Source organism: Lepisosteus oculatus, chromosome 4, assembly GCF_040954835.1.
Source record: "Lepisosteus oculatus isolate fLepOcu1 chromosome 4, fLepOcu1.hap2, whole genome shotgun sequence".
Classification (NCBI taxonomy): domain Eukaryota; kingdom Metazoa; phylum Chordata; class Actinopteri; order Semionotiformes; family Lepisosteidae; genus Lepisosteus; species Lepisosteus oculatus.
Window position 1 is genome coordinate 8,226,594 of NC_090699.1, and position 18,324 is coordinate 8,244,917.

At 39.0% G+C, this 18,324-nt stretch overlaps 1 protein-coding gene across 4 annotated transcripts; it reads left to right on the forward strand.

Moving 5' to 3' along the window:
• Nucleotides 1–265: 265 nt before the first annotated feature.
• On the forward strand, nucleotides 266–17,977 carry LOC107075929 (SLAM family member 5-like). 4 transcript variants are annotated; one of them, XM_069188504.1, is made up of 8 exons: nucleotides 266–442; nucleotides 1,823–1,914; nucleotides 6,309–6,387; nucleotides 12,870–13,190; nucleotides 13,800–14,060; nucleotides 14,668–14,799; nucleotides 15,854–15,897; nucleotides 16,312–17,977. In XM_069188504.1, the coding sequence occupies exons 3-8, from the start codon at nucleotides 6,339–6,341 to the stop codon at nucleotides 16,444–16,446; spliced, it is 942 nt and encodes a 313-aa protein (XP_069044605.1). In that variant the 5' UTR covers nucleotides 266–442; nucleotides 1,823–1,914; nucleotides 6,309–6,338; the 3' UTR covers nucleotides 16,447–17,977. The 4 variants fall into 4 exon arrangements, 3 of the variants coding, with proteins under 3 accessions (XP_069044605.1, XP_069044606.1, XP_069044604.1); XM_069188505.1 differs by lacking the exon at nucleotides 1,823–1,914; XM_069188503.1 differs by lacking the exons at nucleotides 266–442; nucleotides 1,823–1,914 and having other exon boundaries at nucleotides 6,212–6,387.
• The last annotated feature ends 347 nt before the right edge of the window (nucleotides 17,978–18,324 follow it).

The following is an 18,324-nucleotide window of genomic DNA, read 5'->3' on the forward strand; positions in this document are numbered from 1 at the left end:
TCATTAGAATTTTTCTCATTGAAATTTTTCAGCGTCTGAAACAGATCTTCTGATTTGCTGCATTTGGGGATACCCAGCAAGTATATTGAGACAAACGTTGATTTTATTCAGCTCTGGAGCAGGCTAAAGAATATAATTATTTTTGGTATTATTTTCAAAAAAAGTGTTGCAATCCTATTTCCTGTTTATAAATATCAACTAAGCAATTTTATTTTGCACACGTCAGTGTGTGGTTTCATCAAATGAAAAATGATTTTTTGGGGGAGGACAAGTTCATTATTTGCCAATTCTCAATGTCATATTGAAAGTGTGGTTTAGAAACTGTACTTTGACCGACACTGGCACTTTATTCCGTTTATTCAGAGTCACAGCCGTCTGAAGGTGCAAAGAAAAATGGAGCTGGTCCTTTTCACCTGTCTGCTCTTTCTCTGGCCAGTAGCAGGTAAAGGTGCCTTTTTGATTTTCTGTATTTAATAGTCATTGTTAAAACTTTTTCATCTATAATTCTTCGATACCAAATAACTGTCTAAACACTTGTCAGGGATTCATAGAAGTTATAAATGCAAATCTCATTGTAATCAGTTTTTGTGTACTATTATACCTTTTCCTTCTAACAATATGGTTCCAAAACTCATTTTTACTTGTTGCATTTCTAATATAGGACATACAGTATATGAGAAAAAATATTATGGATTTTTAATAAATTGGTCAAATGCTTCTTCTTTTGACTGATTGAGTAACTTTCTTTATTTCCTTATTTTCTATTTCCATATGGCACTTACTCTACTGGAGCAGAATATGTTTTCTTTACATGTAAATGAACCTTTAAGCCTTATTGGACTAATTCATAATTCTTGGTCAGTTGCCTTGCAAGGCAACTTTTAGAAATGCAGTGTGTAAAAAATGGAGCTCAGCTCATAAATGAAAATGACATTGCATTTAGTCTTTTCTGGAAAAAATACTTAAAATAATAATTGCTGTGATATTATATAGTTTATAATTTAACATTATGAAGTGACCAATAAGAAAAGTTTGTGAACTGTAGGGAGGGTTAGACTCAAGTTAGTCAGCAGCCTTAGACTCAAGTTAAATCACAGCTTCCAAATATCAATTTCAGTAGCTCAGTCAAATCCTAGTTAATGCACCATGGAGAGGAAATACACAGTTTGTTTAATGTAAGAAGCCAGGCTGAGAAAATGACAGCTTTACTGTGAATAACTCCCTCTTGTTTCACAAGGAATGAGCCAGGGAGCAGCTGCAAAGGTGAAGATGAGCTGGATGGAGGGGGGAGAGAAAAGATCCCCAGACAGGGCAAGATAATTAGAGATATTCAGGCAGTGGAGAACAGAAATGGGCAAGTTTTAAACTACACCCCCTTCCAAACCTCTGTACAAAAACACATACTGTACAAAGGTGTCGATGGCTGCTCTTGATCGTTTTTACTAAACCCTTTTGATGAAACCTAAGATGAAAGTGAACTTTTATCTTGGGTTTCAAAGTCTGTTTTTTACTCAGCAAAAATGCTTCTGTTGTTTTGTTTTCATATTTTCCCCCACTTACCTGTAGTACTAAGAGATGCAATGAAAAAGTATGAAAACTTCAGTTCCATCACAAAAAATGGAGGATAAGTAAAGAATAACATAAAGCCCCTGGGCTTTACTTTTAAATGTTAGTTTGCATAAATAAGATTCATTTTAAACTCTGCAAATGAACATTTTTAATCATCCTGTGCCTTTCTTACCCATGCTCTCCCAGAGCTACCATACATGTAAGGAAGTACTTGTTTCCATTCTTGATAGGAAAATAATGCCTGTCATTTCAGGTAAAAGCAGTGAGTCCAAGAACGCACCAGTGATCATTGGCGTAGCAAGTGAGATCGGTGCCATCTTGTTCATCTCTTTTCTGTGCATCTAAGTACGTGTTAGAGCTGCTAATTAAGGTGCTCTCTGTTCTCTGATACCATTACTCTACACCAATACCATTTTTCATTCAAACCTCTGTTTATATATATACAGATCCAGCTATTCAAAGTGCGCGAGGTATGCTGCCTTAAAACGTGGTGGACGTGGCGCAATGTACCGCATCATACCGCATGTTTTTTAGGATAATAGTATCTGGAAGCACCTTGTAAAACCGCCAGGTGGAGCTAATAAAGCTTAATGTCTCATGTACAGAATTGGAGCTGTCGCCAGAAAAACGCCCGGTTTCACATCCCGGTCACTGCTGAGGGACAATCTTTTTCCAATTAAGAATTTAAGTTGGTTACTCTTTAAACTTTTAAGTATTTTAAACCGTGTATTACAGCATGTTAAACATTAAAAAGTCAGTGTATTTTATAAAGGCAAGATTTCTCAGTTGGACAAAAGTACATAACCTTCCACCTTCATCATAAATAAATTAATTATGCTTAATATTTTATGCATCAAAAGTCTTTAACTTGGTAACTTACAGTGGGTTCTGGTTTTAACGTGCTTCTTCTAACATTATTATGCTTATATTCTGTACTCCATAAAAAGTTATAATGTTTTATCCTTTTCTAAGAATACGTAGTAAGAACACCACTTGCTGTTACTGTAAAAAGAAAAATGTTGTAGTGATTTAACATCACTTGATAGTTATATTAATATGGAATTGTGTAACTAAGCAGCTAAAGTATCACAATTGGACATTTTGGAAACATTTTGACATTCGTTTCTTTTTTTAAAAAAACTTCTATTGTCCTTGTAGTGGTAATGAGCACTGTAATGTAGCGAGCTGCACCCAGGCAGTTCAAAACGTGATAAGAGCATTACTTCGGTTTGTTTCTCATATAGCCAAATGCATAAAAATAGTCCACTATTATATCTTATTTTGAACATGATGTATCTCTTTCAGGTTTACATCCGAATTTAGAAAAATCTAGATTTAGTCATAATCCAAATGTCAGCAGCCAGTAATCAGCCAACAATTTAACTTGGAATTTAAAAAAAGGGTTTAAACTACTCTATATGGTACTATATAGAACTAAACCTGGTCCGTCAGCGTCATTTAACAGGGAACCAGCTGGATGAATTATTATATGTGATGGTTTTGTGTTTAAGGATTTCTTCGTGGAAATCTTTAAATTAAACGAGGGAGGGGGGAAGGATTATTTTTTTACAATTGTCAGTAATTGGGGAACAGCTTATCAACACGATGGGCAAATGATTTTTTTCATTTTTAAAAACTAAAAAAAAAAAAAGATACAATGACGTGTTCCTGCCTAACTCAAACATTGCATGACTTTAAAAGCTGTAAAAAAATGGTTTAGATCAGTGGTTCTCAAACTGTGGTACATGTACCAGAAGTGGTACGCAGAGCGCCGCCAGCTGGTATACCATATGACCCTGGAACTTTGTTGTGTGTGCTGAAAATCGGGATGGGTTTTCATATTTTCTATTTTAATATGTGTCCAATACGCAGCCCACGTACTACGATACAGCGTGCGCTAATACTTGAGTGGACACAGAGCTACAATGTAATTCTATTCCATTCTATAGGATTGCGTGCTACGAACGTAAGTGACCAATTGTATTTAAAAAAGCTATCTCAAGCAAATAGGGGGGTAGGAGAATGTGTGTGATTTTGGAACACCGCCAATCTTGTAAGCATGGGAAAGCATAGAAATGTGTGCTACGAACGCTGGTAATCTTGTGAGCACAGGAAAGCGTGATACAGTAGTTAACAGAAAAATATTTAAGAACTGTTCTAGGCAACTTTGAGGAAAATACACAGAGTGTCCCTGTGTTTCGCTCCCATGCACATGAAATAAAAACTTCTTTTAACTTCTGAGACAGACTCCTGAAACGGAAACAGGGAAAAATGCAAGCTTGCGGATTGCTAAAGCAGGTAAGCCCCTCACTATTTTTGAAGAACCTTGTTTACCGTTGGCAAAAGAGCTGACACGTATTATGTGTGGAGAAAAAGCTGCTAAACAGCTCGACCTGCTGCCCCCTCTTAAAGACACAGTCACTTATAGAATTATTGAAATGGCGGATGATATCAAAAGTACGCTGGTAGAGCGCGTTAAGATGAGCAGATGCTTTTCACTGCAATTAGATGAGTCTGTAGTTGATTTGGCCAGTTTGCTCATTTACGTTGGATACTAGTTTGAGGGTATGTCCCATGAGTACTTTCTGTTCAGTAAGCCGCTACCAACAGGAACTACAGGAGAGCACATATTTCAGCTTCTGAATGAATTTATTGAAGAGAATGGCATTGACTGGATAAAATGCGTCTGAGTTTGTACAGATGGTGCTAGAGCAATGACAAGCCGACACAGCGGTGTAGTTGCACGAATTAGAGAGGTTGCTCCAGAAATGTATGGACGCAATGCAACATCCACCGTGAGACCTTTGCCATCAAGAAAATGCCTGACGATTTAAAATTATGTAAGGCTCTGTTGTGAATTGTATCAAGGCTCGAAAAATGAATTCACATCTGCGTTGCTCGACTAAGCAGGCAAACCCCTCTCACTGAAATGGTGCTTTTTTATTGTTTATTTTTATTTGTTGTTGTTGTCATGCCCTCTGCAGCCAGAGGGCGCTCCTTCGCTGTCCTGTCCCTAGTTTCCGGTCTGCTGTCCTTCCTGTCCCTCTCTTTCCCTTGGGCTATATATTTCCGGGTCTTGCACTCTGTCTTCGCTCAGCATTGACGTTCGGATGTCCTGAGACCTGCCTAGCACCAGGGCGCCCCACATCCGCTCCCTGAGGGCATAGGTTTCTATACAGCATTCCTGAACTCTTTGCACTATGAACCCTGGCCTTTTTCCCGTCTCGCCGCTAAGCATATGGGTTTTTTTCCGCTCTCCTGCTCCCCACGGTTAGTCCCTTTGGACGTCCGTGACAGTTGTTCCTGTTTTTTTTTTCTGTAAAGTGCTTTGAGAAGCCACCTTTAAAGGCGCTATATCAAATAAAGTTTATTATTATAATATTTATTATATGTGTATGTGAGTGTGTGTGCACGCATGCTCATGTTGGTCATTGAGGTTTTCTGTGGTTTCTATGAGAAGATGACTTGGAGGTGGTATGTGGATGCTTAGGTTTGATCAGGGGTGGTACTTGGTCCAAAAAGTTTGAGAACCACTGATTTAGAAGATCAATTACTGTATAGCTAATAATGAGTGAGTCTCTACTAAATATTCTAAATGCTTTTATAATACTTGACTGTTGGTCTTTAGTAATACTTTGTTGAATTTAGTAATACTTTGTTGAATTCATTCATAATATGATTCATATTCATTTAGAATAATAAAACTTATTTATAAAGCACCTTTCCAAATCTGAGGATGCTGTACGAGTGGCAATTAATTATTGCTGTAATCCAGAGCAAGTGGAAGAGTTTAACCTGTGAATGAATTAAACTGAGCTAAGGTTTGCCTGATGCAAATTATTAAGTTTAAAATATATCAAAGAAATGTACAGTATATTTGAATAAAGCTTTTATTGTAACTGTGTCCATCACCGAAAAGCCAGAGTTACAAAATTGCAAGTCAGTAAATGTAGTTCAGGTGGAGAGCTGCGTCAGCATGTGTAGTCTGCAAAGGAACAAGTAATAGGTTTACTCCACACTGAAAAGAGAAGAAAGAAAACACAACGTTTCGGCTGTGGAGCCTTCTTCGGGTGTACGAGTACACGTAAAAGCATCTTTTTATTGGAATGAAGCAATGCATATCAACTGTTTCTATTTTGTTTTTGTAGAACAATCAGAAAGCAATTTTGACAACTTGTTGGGACTCAGTGGAGAACCAACATATTCATGCAATGTTCATGCAAAGACACAAAGGGGCAGTATTGTTCCACACAAGTACAGGCAAGAGACCGTCTCATGATGAACTTGTCCCACGCTTAAATAAGTTTGGGGATTGCCATTAGTGTCCTGTTTTCTTGCCTCCTTTACTACTGGTGATTAGATCCCCTGAAATAATGTCATTAGAATTTTTCTCATTGAAATTTTTCAGCGTCTGAAACAGATCTTCTGATTTGCTGCATTTGGGGATACCCAGCAAGTATATTGAGACAAACGTTGATTTTATTCAGCTCTGGAGCAGGCTAAAGAATATAATTATTTTTGGTATTATTTTCAAAAAAAGTGTTGCAATCCTATTTCCTGTTTATAAATATCAACTAAGCAATTTTATTTTGCACACGTCAGTGTGTGGTTTCATCAAATGAAAAATGATTTTTTGGGGGAGGACAAGTTCATTATTTGCCAATTCTCAATGTCATATTGAAAGTGTGGTTTAGAAACTGTACTTTGACCGACACTGGCACTTTATTCCGTTTATTCAGAGTCACAGCCGTCTGAAGGTGCAAAGAAAAATGGAGCTGGTCCTTTTCACCTGTCTGCTCTTTCTCTGGCCAGTAGCAGGTAAAGGTGCCTTTTTGATTTTCTGTATTTAATAGTCATTGTTAAAACTTTTTCATCTATAATTCTTCGATACCAAATAACTGTCTAAACACTTGTCAGGGATTCATAGAAGTTATAAATGCAAATCTCATTGTAATCAGTTTTTGTGTACTATTATACCTTTTCCTTCTAACAATATGGTTCCAAAACTCATTTTTACTTGTTGCATTTCTAATATAGGACATACAGTATATGAGAAAAAATATTATGGATTTTTAATAAATTGGTCAAATGCTTCTTCTTTTGACTGATTGAGTAACTTTCTTTATTTCCTTATTTTCTATTTCCATATGGCACTTACTCTACTGGAGCAGAATATGTTTTCTTTACATGTAAATGAACCTTTAAGCCTTATTGGACTAATTCATAATTCTTGGTCAGTTGCCTTGCAAGGCAACTTTTAGAAATGCAGTGTGTAAAAAATGGAGCTCAGCTCATAAATGAAAATGACATTGCATTTAGTCTTTTCTGGAAAAAATACTTAAAATAATAATTGCTGTGATATTATATAGTTTATAATTTAACATTATGAAGTGACCAATAAGAAAAGTTTGTGAAGTGTAGGGAGGGGTAGACTCAAGTTAGTCAGCAGCCTTAGACTCAAGTTAAATCACAGCTTCCAAATATCAATTTCAGTAGCTCAGTCAAATCCTAGTTAATGCACCATGGAGAGGAAATACACAGTTTATTTAATGTAAGAAGCCAGGCTGAGAAAATGACAGCTTTACTGTGAATAACTCCCTCTTGTTTCACAAGGAATGAGCCAGGGAGCAGCTGCAAAGGTGAAGATGAGCTGGATGGAGGGGGGAGAGAAAAGATCCCCAGACAGGGCAAGATAATTAGAGATATTCAGGCAGTGGAGAACAGAAATGGGCAAGTTTTAAACTACACCCCCTACCAAACCTCTGTACAAAAACACATACTGTACAAAGGTGTCGATGGCTGCTCTTGATCATTTTTACTAAACCCTTTTGTCCCAGTCCAGTTGTTATCAAAGGCAGGTAATCTGCTGGGTTAATGAAGTTAATAATTCACACTTGAATCACGACTCAAAACAACATTGCGGGAGAACATTATCATACTTTATGCAACAACAAAATAGCTGGACCACATATTTAAAATTAAAAGGAAAGAGAAAAGAAACAGCTCTGAGAATGTTAACAGTGGTAAACTCAGAACCGAAAACAGAGAAAAGCACATGAGTCCGACACCACTAAAAATAATTGAATGTAAAAGAACATGTGAAGGGTCACCCATGCTGAAAGGTAAGAAAAAGAAACACAATGTTTCGGGTGTGGAGCCTTTTGCAATTGTGAAGGAGAGAGGGGAAGGAGCAGAAAAATAAGGCTTGGGAGAAGACAATTAAGAAGGGGTAAGGGGCAGGGAGGAGCAGTTGAGAAGGAGTATCCAAACTCATGAAGGACAGGAGAACAGGTGAGAAAATCTGAAAATGAGTAGAGAGGATTTATAAGGAGATGAGTCCATGATAATTTAATGTGGCCCATTTAGATCCCTCTCTCTGAACTGGCTTCATCACTCTGCTCTCCTCCCCACTGATACCTGGTGTGTGGGGAGAGTACTGGAGCATCATCCAGGTGGGGCTGCACACTGGTGGGGGTGGAGGAGATCCCCATTACCTGTAAAGAGCTTTGAGCAGAGTGTAGAGAAAAGCGCTATATAAGTGTAAGGAATTCTTATGATTGTGATGACAATTTGTGGCTGTTGCCTGGAAGTCTTTAATGAAGCAACTTCTCTTGTGTTGTGATTTCTTTTCCTAAAGAAAAGTTTCCAATTTTTACTACATCCTCCTGGAGAGATTCATAGGCCATATTCAAATGATCTACAGTAACACCAGGTCTTGTCCTTCTAGTCACTCAATTACTATGTTGTACTGCATACTGATAGTAAATGTACATGGTAGGAGAATCATCTAATGAATTTCAGTCACATACTCACCATAAAGCTGTGATCATCAGTCCTGCAGCTTGCTTTCCACGCTTTCTGGAATACAGTATGTAGATTTGATTAAAGATTTGTTTTAAGTTGAATTCTGGGTATGAATAGTAATTAACATATCGTCCAATCACATCACTACTAAGGTCAGAACTAAGTTACCACTTGTAATTGCAGCTTTCGAAGTCAAATCAAAGCTACCCATAGCTATCATGCCCATATTGGGATTGGTCAGCAGAACTGTGGATCTTCGAACTGGGGAATCTTGGAATTCAAAAAACATTTTTAATGCAATTTGCTTTATATTTTTCCTTATATTTTGAGGGTGGCATAGCATAGTCAGTAAATCTCTTGAGTCACGACTAGTGGGTTGTGGGTTCAAGTCTCATCTGCATGGTTTCTGTTGATAGGCACGTTGGAGGGTACAGTACATCTTTTTGTCCCCTGACATTTCTAATGTTTCAGCTTTTGCACTTGTAGTTCTGTATTTTTGTAAGTGGGAAGAAAGCGTTTGTGTTTAAATAAAAAAGGAACCACAGAATATTACTGATAAAGGCAGTAAAAAAAAAAACATTCAGGAGTACTGCCAGGAATGTCTTTTCAGTCATCATTATGTCTTTTCATTTTACCATCTTTTTCACATCTACCTACTGTATACCTGTTAGGGGAAATGTCAATAACTTAAAATATTTGCAGTTAAGAACCATAAATTAAATTGCATAGAATATATACAGTATATATTTGCTTGTGCTCCATGAGCATTGTAATTTCAAAAACAAGCTCCACATGGACAGAACTATCATACCTGTACAATATTTAGAAGTATTCTAAATTTATACAAAGGAATACAAGATTTACATCAGGTCAAACAGATAGTAGAGTGCGTTAAAAATAGCTAAAAATTACTATTATTATTAAATAATTATATTTAAATATTCAATAATAAAATATAAAGATGATTAATTATTATACTGAATGCTGAGTGAAGTACATTGCAGTAATAAAAATGTAAACTTGTGTCCTACAGTATGTCATTGCTGTTTTATTCAGCTACACAGTTTAAAATGTTTTGAGTTATAGAATTCACTGTGTCAGTCTGTTGATAGGTGTAAATTCATATAACTTTCTGTGTTTCCTGATTATTATGTGAAATAACGTGACCAGGAAAAAAGGAAGAGATCAGGAAGAGAGAGAGAGAGTGCAGCAAGTGTAAACGAGACTGTTAAAAAAATAAGCTGTCTACAGAGAATATCTGTCTCTATTCCAAAGTCCATCCTTTCAGGCAAAGCGTTTAACCGCCATCGCACGAACCCTACAGTTACAATAGTACTGCTCGGTTTGGGAATTGAACCCACACCCTTTCGCTTAAAAGTACCGAGACATCCCCACTTGCATTATACAGTAAAAATCTACCAGTGTACTCTGAAAACCACTTGCAGATAATTATTGAAAACATCTTTTTATCATCCTCTTCAAAACCACTAAGACTATATGATATTAACTGGTCTTAAAAAAACATTGTCTTTAGTGATTCTTGATATACAGTAACGATTAGGAAATTGTCAGGGCAGCCTCCTTCGGGTTAGCGGTTGCCCTGGGTAACCATCACATTCTCAGGGGCTCGTGGTTTTCCAGGGTTTTGCTGCTCTGACCGGATCACCTTTTGGTGATCCAAGTCAATTCGCTTATTATTCTATTCCCCCTTTTCTATCGACAGCCTAGGCTCTGCTTTGATGGGATTTTTGTTGTTTTTTTTCCCCGCCTCGCCCAGATTTGACCTAGCGCTATTTGCCCTCTTCACATTCCCGTGCTGAGCTAGACAGTCTTTTTTCTGCACATAAGTACCCGCCGTCTGCTGGATGACGGTGAGATCGCAGACGTCTTCCCTGTGACAAACGGAGTAAAACAGGAGTGTGTGCTCGCCCCAGCACTGTTCAGCATGATGTTCTCAGCCATGCAGTTAGACGCTTTTCGCAACAGTGAGGAAGGCACCCACATCAGATACAGGACAGGGTGAAGGAGATGGTCATCGGGGACTTCCTTTTTGTCGATGACTGCACACTCAATGCCGCCAGCGAGCAGGACATGCAAGCCAGCATGGACAGGTCCTATGCAGCATGCAACAACTTCGGTCTCACAATCAGCACACAAAAAGACAGAAGCGATGTACCAGCCTGCCTCCCGGTAAGCCCCATCAGAAACCCTGCATCACAGCCAAGGGATTGACACTCAACGCCTTAGATAGCTTCACCTATCTGGGCAGGAATCTATCCAGGCATGTGAACATAGATGAAGAAATTAACTGCAGAATTGCTAAGGCCAGCAGTGCAGGTTGCAAGCCAACTTCTGGGAATGTACAAGTATTAGTCTCAACACAAAGCTGAAAGTCTACCAGGCTATAGTACTACCAATGCTACTTTATGCATGCAAACGATGGACCATCTACAGCAGACACGTCAGACAATTGAATCACGTCCACATGACGTGCCTACGCAAAGTGCTGAAAATCAGGTGGCATGATAAGATCCCTGACACAAGGGTCTGGACAGGCACAGGTCAGCACAACATTCACACCCTGCTGCAGAAGACTCGGGCCAGATGGGCTGGACATGTCCTACACATGGACAATGAGCGTCTTCCCAAGAAGCTCTTGTACGGTGAACCGGCAGAGGGAAAGCACCCAGTTGGGAGACCCAGGATGCGCTTTAAGGACAGTCCATGTCCATGGCTTTTCACTAAACCTCCATGAAAAGCCTAGGAATCTCCGCCGGCATCAGGGAAAGCCTGGCATCTGATCGCACAGCATGGCGCAGCCCAATCCTCAAAGGATCAGGTGCTGCAGAAAAATTGACGCATAGCCGAGGCCGAAAGTATGCATGAGACACGAAAAAGCCAGAGCTGTCAGCGCCTCCACCGCAGCAAACACTGGTCTTACACGCCGTATTTGTGGTAGAGACATCCGTGCCCAGATTAGAATCATCAGCCACCTCAGGACACATTTAAATCAATCTTAATAATCTCTTGATAGTCATGGTCTTCATCGACATTGATGGATGAACAAATGAAGTACCAGCCTCATGACGGCCCCGAATTCCATTTCTCTCTCTTTTTTTTACCAGGCTCGTTATTCAGTTTCTCCGTGCCGAAGCCCCCATTATTTTTATTATATCAGGACGCTCGCCATTTGGTTTTGTCGTTCCCACAGGTTTTGCGGCAGTTATTTTTTTCCCCTTCACCCTGCACTTCACCCTTGGCAGCGGTTTTCAGCTCCGGCGTCACCCAGTGCACTAAGCCAGCCCTTGCTCTGCGCAGCCGTCTCTGCAGCCTCCCCAGAGCGTCTCCCTGCGCTTCAGCCTCAAGTCAGCGCGGTAGTCTCAGCAGCCTCAAGTCTGCCCCTCGAAGAACTCCTTTCCCAGGAAGCCCGCAACTCAGTTTCTCCCATACACGGGACTGTGTTTTCTGACCGGCTGATTCTGTCAGACAGCAGCCTTGGCTCTAGTCTTCCTCTCTGCGCAGCGGCCTCAGCTCCCAGCATCACCTGGCACTCCAGCCTCTGCTCCTGTGTCGTCCGGCGCTCCCAGCTGACTCTCGGCCTCCCACGGCACAGCACGGCTTCGGCTGCTAGCCTGCGCCCTGCATCGACCTGAGACGGCAGTCTCTATTCCAGCCAGCACCTTTTCTATACTTTTTTTTCACTACTTACCGTGTCGACCCTCCAGTTTGCCGACCTGCGCTATTAGGGCTTTTTCCATACCCTAGACCCCCTTTTTCCAACCGGCTTTGTGCAACAGCCTTTTTTCGCTGGGGATGTAGTTCGTATGGCTTCTCCTGGGATCATCACTCCCCCCCCCATTACTGGCCAGCCTGGGCTGATCAGCCCCGTCAGCCGGTAACTCGTTCTCCTTTTCACGCTTCACTTTTCCCTCTCCGGTCTCTTGCACTGGGGTTCTGACAAATCACCAGCTACAACATTACAGAAAGTTTTTCACTGATACAGTATTTGCGTTGATATAATATTCCTATTTATACTAGAATATCTTGATCTATTAGGGGCTATTTTATGTGTTCAAGCTGTATAAATAGCTGCAGTACAAGTAGCAATATTAGTGCTTCTCCTATTCTGATATTTGTACGTTTCTTAAGCTATGCAGAACTAATCATTTGTAGTGTTTATGTTTTGGAAACAGTTACCCATATCTTGTATCATGTAAGTATGGTTTAATTATTCAACCATACAACTGGCAAAACAGTTTTGGAATTTCAAAAGTATGCACCACACAAGAAGGAGTAAATACCTTTAAAAAATGACACTGACCACATGAAGACATGAAAAATTTGAAGGACTGCTGCTATTTTTAAGACAGCTTGGTTATTCAATCTATAATGTTCATTGATACATTGATCCTCTCTCTCTATACATACACTATATACAGTATAGACATTTAAGGCTGAAATTATGTATAAAGCTAATATTGTTTTTCCATTTCCAGGTACTGAATCTGAACAAGTAATTGACCGCTATGGTTTAAAAGGAAAGCCTTACCTTCTGGATGTGGAAGGAGTGAAGCCAGCAGAAAACAGAAAATTTTACTGGAGGTTCAACACTTCTAAAACTATACTGGAATACACATTCAAGATTGATTATCTCGACATTTTTCCTCACTATGAGAGTAAAGTGATGTTTTTTAAGACAAACTTTTTGCTACAAATTAATAAACTGGAGGAATCAGATAATGGATTTTACACAGCAATAATACAAGACAAAGAAGGAACTGACAAAAGCATTGTAACTTACAGATTAATCCCCCAAGGTACATGTTTTAACCTTATAAATGTTACAGTTATGTGGTTTCTGTGGACATATGTTTTTGTTCTGACTTCAGTTCAGTAGACAATATGAAGTCTAGAATCAAAATAGACCATTGAGACAAATATGCAACCAGAAATTATTCCTTCACTGTGTCTGTTACTTTCAGTGACACAGCTCTGACAACATTTCAGCATGGGGTATCACTTCAGGATTGACTACAACTCTTCCACTAACTTGGGTTAACCTTTATCATTTCTTGTAATATGATTATCTGATAAGATCTGAATTTTGCTGTGTGACCAAATCCCAAAAGGGAATCATATGACCTTGCAGGGGCCTGTGAGCCTGTGTTAGTGTGAGACACCATTGCAAGCAGCTGTTCTTTTAAATGGATGCTAATACAGTAGGAGTCTGAGTCTTGCAGAGAGTGAGACTATCAGACTCAAGTGGGTGTGATGTAAAACAGCGTTCACAGTCCTTATTCTACCTGTGCTGGTACTGGGGTCATGGCATTGATCAGCAAGTGGTCAGGTCACCCAGCAATGAAAGCATTCAAAGCAAACCAATATACCCGTCGTATCAAATTAATCAACCACTTGTTGCATTGTAGATTCTGTGATTAAACCAGAGTTAAAGGTGAAGTCAGCTTCAGCCAGTGAAGAGCGCTGCAACATCTCTGCTACATGCACTGTCGGTCAAGACAATTCTGTGTCCTACAATTGCCAGCAGACGCATTGCACTGAAGTGAGACGAGACTACATAGAGTCGGATGCCCTGGAGATCGTTGTCACTGTAGAGAACAGCAGTATTGTGTGCAAGGCCAGCAACCGAGTCAGCAAAGAGTCTCATTGGTTGGCTTTAAAAGATGTCTGTAAGTATGGCAAAAACACCATCATTCACGTTGAGCCTGTGAATTCGGTATCTGCATTCTAAGTGCAAGTTATTAGTTTTGCAAGGAAGGCCAGTTTATGGAATATTTAAATGTGCAAGGTTTCAAAAAGCATCAGAATCACTGTGCAGTTTGAGAGCGGCTAGTATTACTGTATGTTCCTCTTCTATACAGCTTCTATACTTCTATACAGAATACATTATTTAAGAGTAATGAAACTGAACATTTATCATGGGTATCCATGTTTATCTTCTACTTAGTAAAAATCCCTCCATGGTTTTGTTTGATCTTTTCCCGCTAACTTGCAGTATTTAGTGTTGCAGCACAAAGTACTGTATGAAAACCTCTATTCCGAAGAAGATGATGGATGTCTTCAACCTTGACGGAAAGTGATGAGAATAGTTTGAGAGAACAGCTTTGATTTAGGTTGTATAAATGAGATGTATTTTAACCTCTGTTCATGTACTGTTACAACACCCGGTGCCTTAATTACCACTGTTCTTTCACAGCTACTGCACCTGTAAGGAAATAATGTACTTGTTTCCGTTATTGATGAGAAAACAGTATCTGACAGTATCTGTCATTTCAGGTAGAAACAGCGAGCCCCACAATGCAGCAGTGATCATTGGTGTGGCGAGTGGGATCAGTGTTGTCGTGACCTTCTTTGTTCTGAGCATCATCTATGTATGTGTTAAAAAAAATCATAGCGCTACTAATCAAGGTACTAATCTGCCATGCTACTGCCTCAACGTGTCTGACCATTAAAGTGAATGATGTGTGCATGATGTACAGTATAACAGTGAATTTGCTACTGTTACTACTCATGCGTGGAATGCTCTACTTTTGTGACATGTAACAGAAAAAACAAAACCGACATTTAACAGGCCGAGGAAATGCTACCATCTGCTATGAATTTCTACTAACCTTCTCTGTTTTTACCTTGTTTAACAAAATTATTGAAGACTACATTTTAAACTGGAATATTTTTCTAGAAGACATCTCGACTTTCTAAGATTTACTATAGATGACATTTAAAATGAACAGGAAGGCCCACAAAGGCCAAAGCAAAGATGTGTTGTTTGTTACTCTCTTCCTCTTAAATGTCTGTGTGGTATTAACCTCTAATTATCATCCCTCCATTGATAAAGGGTACAATTGCACATTTTACCATTTGTCCACAGCCCAGTTTGTTTACCACAGCAACATCATAGCACAAAAACAACTTAGTTTAACCCTTATATCTATACATAATATATACCGCAATACAAACACTATCAGCCTTCAGATAGACAGCTGAATAAGGAACTCCTCACAGAACTTGAATGTCTTTGGTTATGCCCTTGCAATATACAGTATACAGTACATATATCAGATATTTGAAATAGTGTAGAAACAGTATACTGTATATTACCATGACCGGTTCTGCTCATGAGTATTTTACACTATTTTCATTACGAAAAATATAAGCGCACCAATAACAAATAGAATAGTATCATCTCATTTTCTGTTTAAGTTTCATTATGTCACTTTGCAGAAAAATCTGAAAAACTGGACATGATAAATTAACTGAAACGTTTGAAGTTACTATAAGTATATAAGAGACACACGTACTGTATTTCCGATCAGACATGTGTACTGTATGTTTGTTAGATACATGGCTGATTCCTTGATATTTTACTGTATGCCTGCCCTTTGAGAAAGACATTATATTCATTTCTTTGCAGTTTTGGTTTTGCTTTGTTTCTAACTTGTCTCCTTTTTCCTGAACTGCTCAGATGGAAATCTAGAGGACATCTACACTACATATTCTACAGTACAGGTATTCTTCTCCTTCCTCTTATTATATCTGGTACTAAAAATGGTAGCAGCAGGAGTGGTACACATTACACAAGATTCCTGATGAATTACTGTACATTCCTAATTCATTTGTTCCTAAATGTCCTAATCTAAAGCAAATTATCCATATCAAAATGGTAATCATAGAAATATCACACTAAACAAAACTATCAAAAAACACGGGAAAAATGAACTTTAAAAATATAATTGTGATAATATTCATGATCATTTTTTATAAAGACTATATAAAACATGTAATTACTAAGTATTTTGTGAATGAGTTGAAAGCCATGATCGCCTTTTCCGTCTAAGGCTTTGAACTCTCCGATGGAGAAAACCTGACAATTTGCTGAGTGTGTGATTGTAATTCTGGATCTTGGTTTTCCTTTCTGAGAAGGAAACTGCTGTGCCCCCTCCTGTTGAGACTCTGTATGCAACTGTGGGACCAGCAGGAGGTCAGAGAAAACCAGTGGAACATCCTGAGGAGACGACCGTATATTGTACTGTACAGGGGGCTCACATGAACTCTTAGTGTTCAGCTGAGGACTGGGTGATCTGTGAAAAACAGGTTTGGAGACCACACAGACCTTCCACCTGATCCCGTTTCACTTTGACCTTCTTTTGGAAATCCTGTAAATGTACTGAGGATTGAACATCACGGTTCGAGATTTGGTTCCTCACTCGAGAAAACCAGCAAGCCAGTGCTAGAACTGGCATTCGAAAACAGTCGCTGAAATGAGACAAAGTAACGAGGATATTACAGCTGTCAGATGGTTTAAGTAGATTCTCATATCATGATCATTACTGGTGGAAAATGTTATTTTCAATAGAAGAGACCTGTTATGGGATCTGGGTGCTGTCCATTGCCTAGAGGTTCACAGATCACCACCGAAAAGATCTAGTGCATCTTAGAATCCACACTCATGCATTCTAAATGAACCCTGGATCTCCTTCAGAAATCTTCTACAAACGTAGACTAAAACACCTTGTTACCTAATAGTATACATGTCAGAAATGAATTCCCTGCTCCCGGATGATGTTACTTATGACAAAATCTCCTCGTGCTCCTTACGCTGAACGTCTATAGCAGAACGTGGAGAAAAGGTCATTGGTCAGGTGCTGTCAGGTGTGAACAAACTCAAAGTGTTGACAATTTTCTGTGCAATCGTTTCTGACTTGAGAGCTGCACCAGTGTCCACAGTGTGGCTTAAAATTAATCAGATTTTCAATCAGAGAACCTCTCCCTGCCTTTTAACCCCTATGTGGTTTAACGCAGATTCGACTATTAAGAAACACAGATTTTCTTTTCAGCCTGGCAATAAAAAGTTGCCCAACTTTTTTCATTCGGTTAATATTGGGCAATCAACTCCCTTCCCTGAACAGATTTGTCACTTTGTCTCATTATTAGTAAATTCATTATCAGCACACGCTCCTGATAGTATCACCAATCCTAGCAAAAAAGGTTAGTCTGCTTAACTGGAAGGACATAATATCCCTCTCCCAGTGGCTCCCATTACCGGAAGACACCCAGAAACTGCACAAATCAATAATTTGATTATAAAGAGATTTGAAAACCCTTTTTTCACCACCTCCACAATTACTTAAATTGATGCTAAAATTTCATTCTACATTTGGTAATTACCTTTTAAGTCAGACTGTATCACGAAAATACTGTATGAACTTTTCCAGCTTCATATCAGACCCCTCTGCTACCCCCCTGCCCCCAGCCACACTATATCTTAAGTAGCCTATATTTTTATATCTTGGTGAGCGTTGTGTGTGCTATTGATGGGTAATGAGCAATGTATGTGGTCTTGTAAGTGTTCTGTATTTAATTTCTAAAATAAAGATGGTCAGAAGAAACCACAGGAAATAAAAGTACAGAAAATTTAATTGCCCTCCAGTCCTTTCTATTATGGTTTCCTGGCTGTGCTATATTTTCCTTTCACAGGTATCAACTTTTATCTATGGAATTTAAAGTTGAATGAAGAAAATAGACTTCCAACAGAGTTGTAAGCAAACGTTTTTGTTGCGGACAATAAAGATGTTGGGCTTTACATTCATCTTGGGCGTTTTGTCATTGATGTAAAAGCAGGCTTTCATATTTAGCCCTACTGCTGATTGGTGTCATCACGTATTATGACGTCAGTTTCAAATGAGAATGTGTCTATTGTAGAGCATGCAAGAGATATCTGTCTCACCAAATATCACAATCTTAATAAATGTCAAATAAATATCACGATATGAATATTCCAGTATAAGGTTACACGCATTACGTTTCTAATTTTCTCATCTGAACGTATCGATAAATCCTGTGACCAACAGACAAAAAATTAAATCGCCTTTTATTCCACAGATATCCATGGCAGTCTGGTCAGAATTACAGACCAGAACCAGAATGAGACACCTT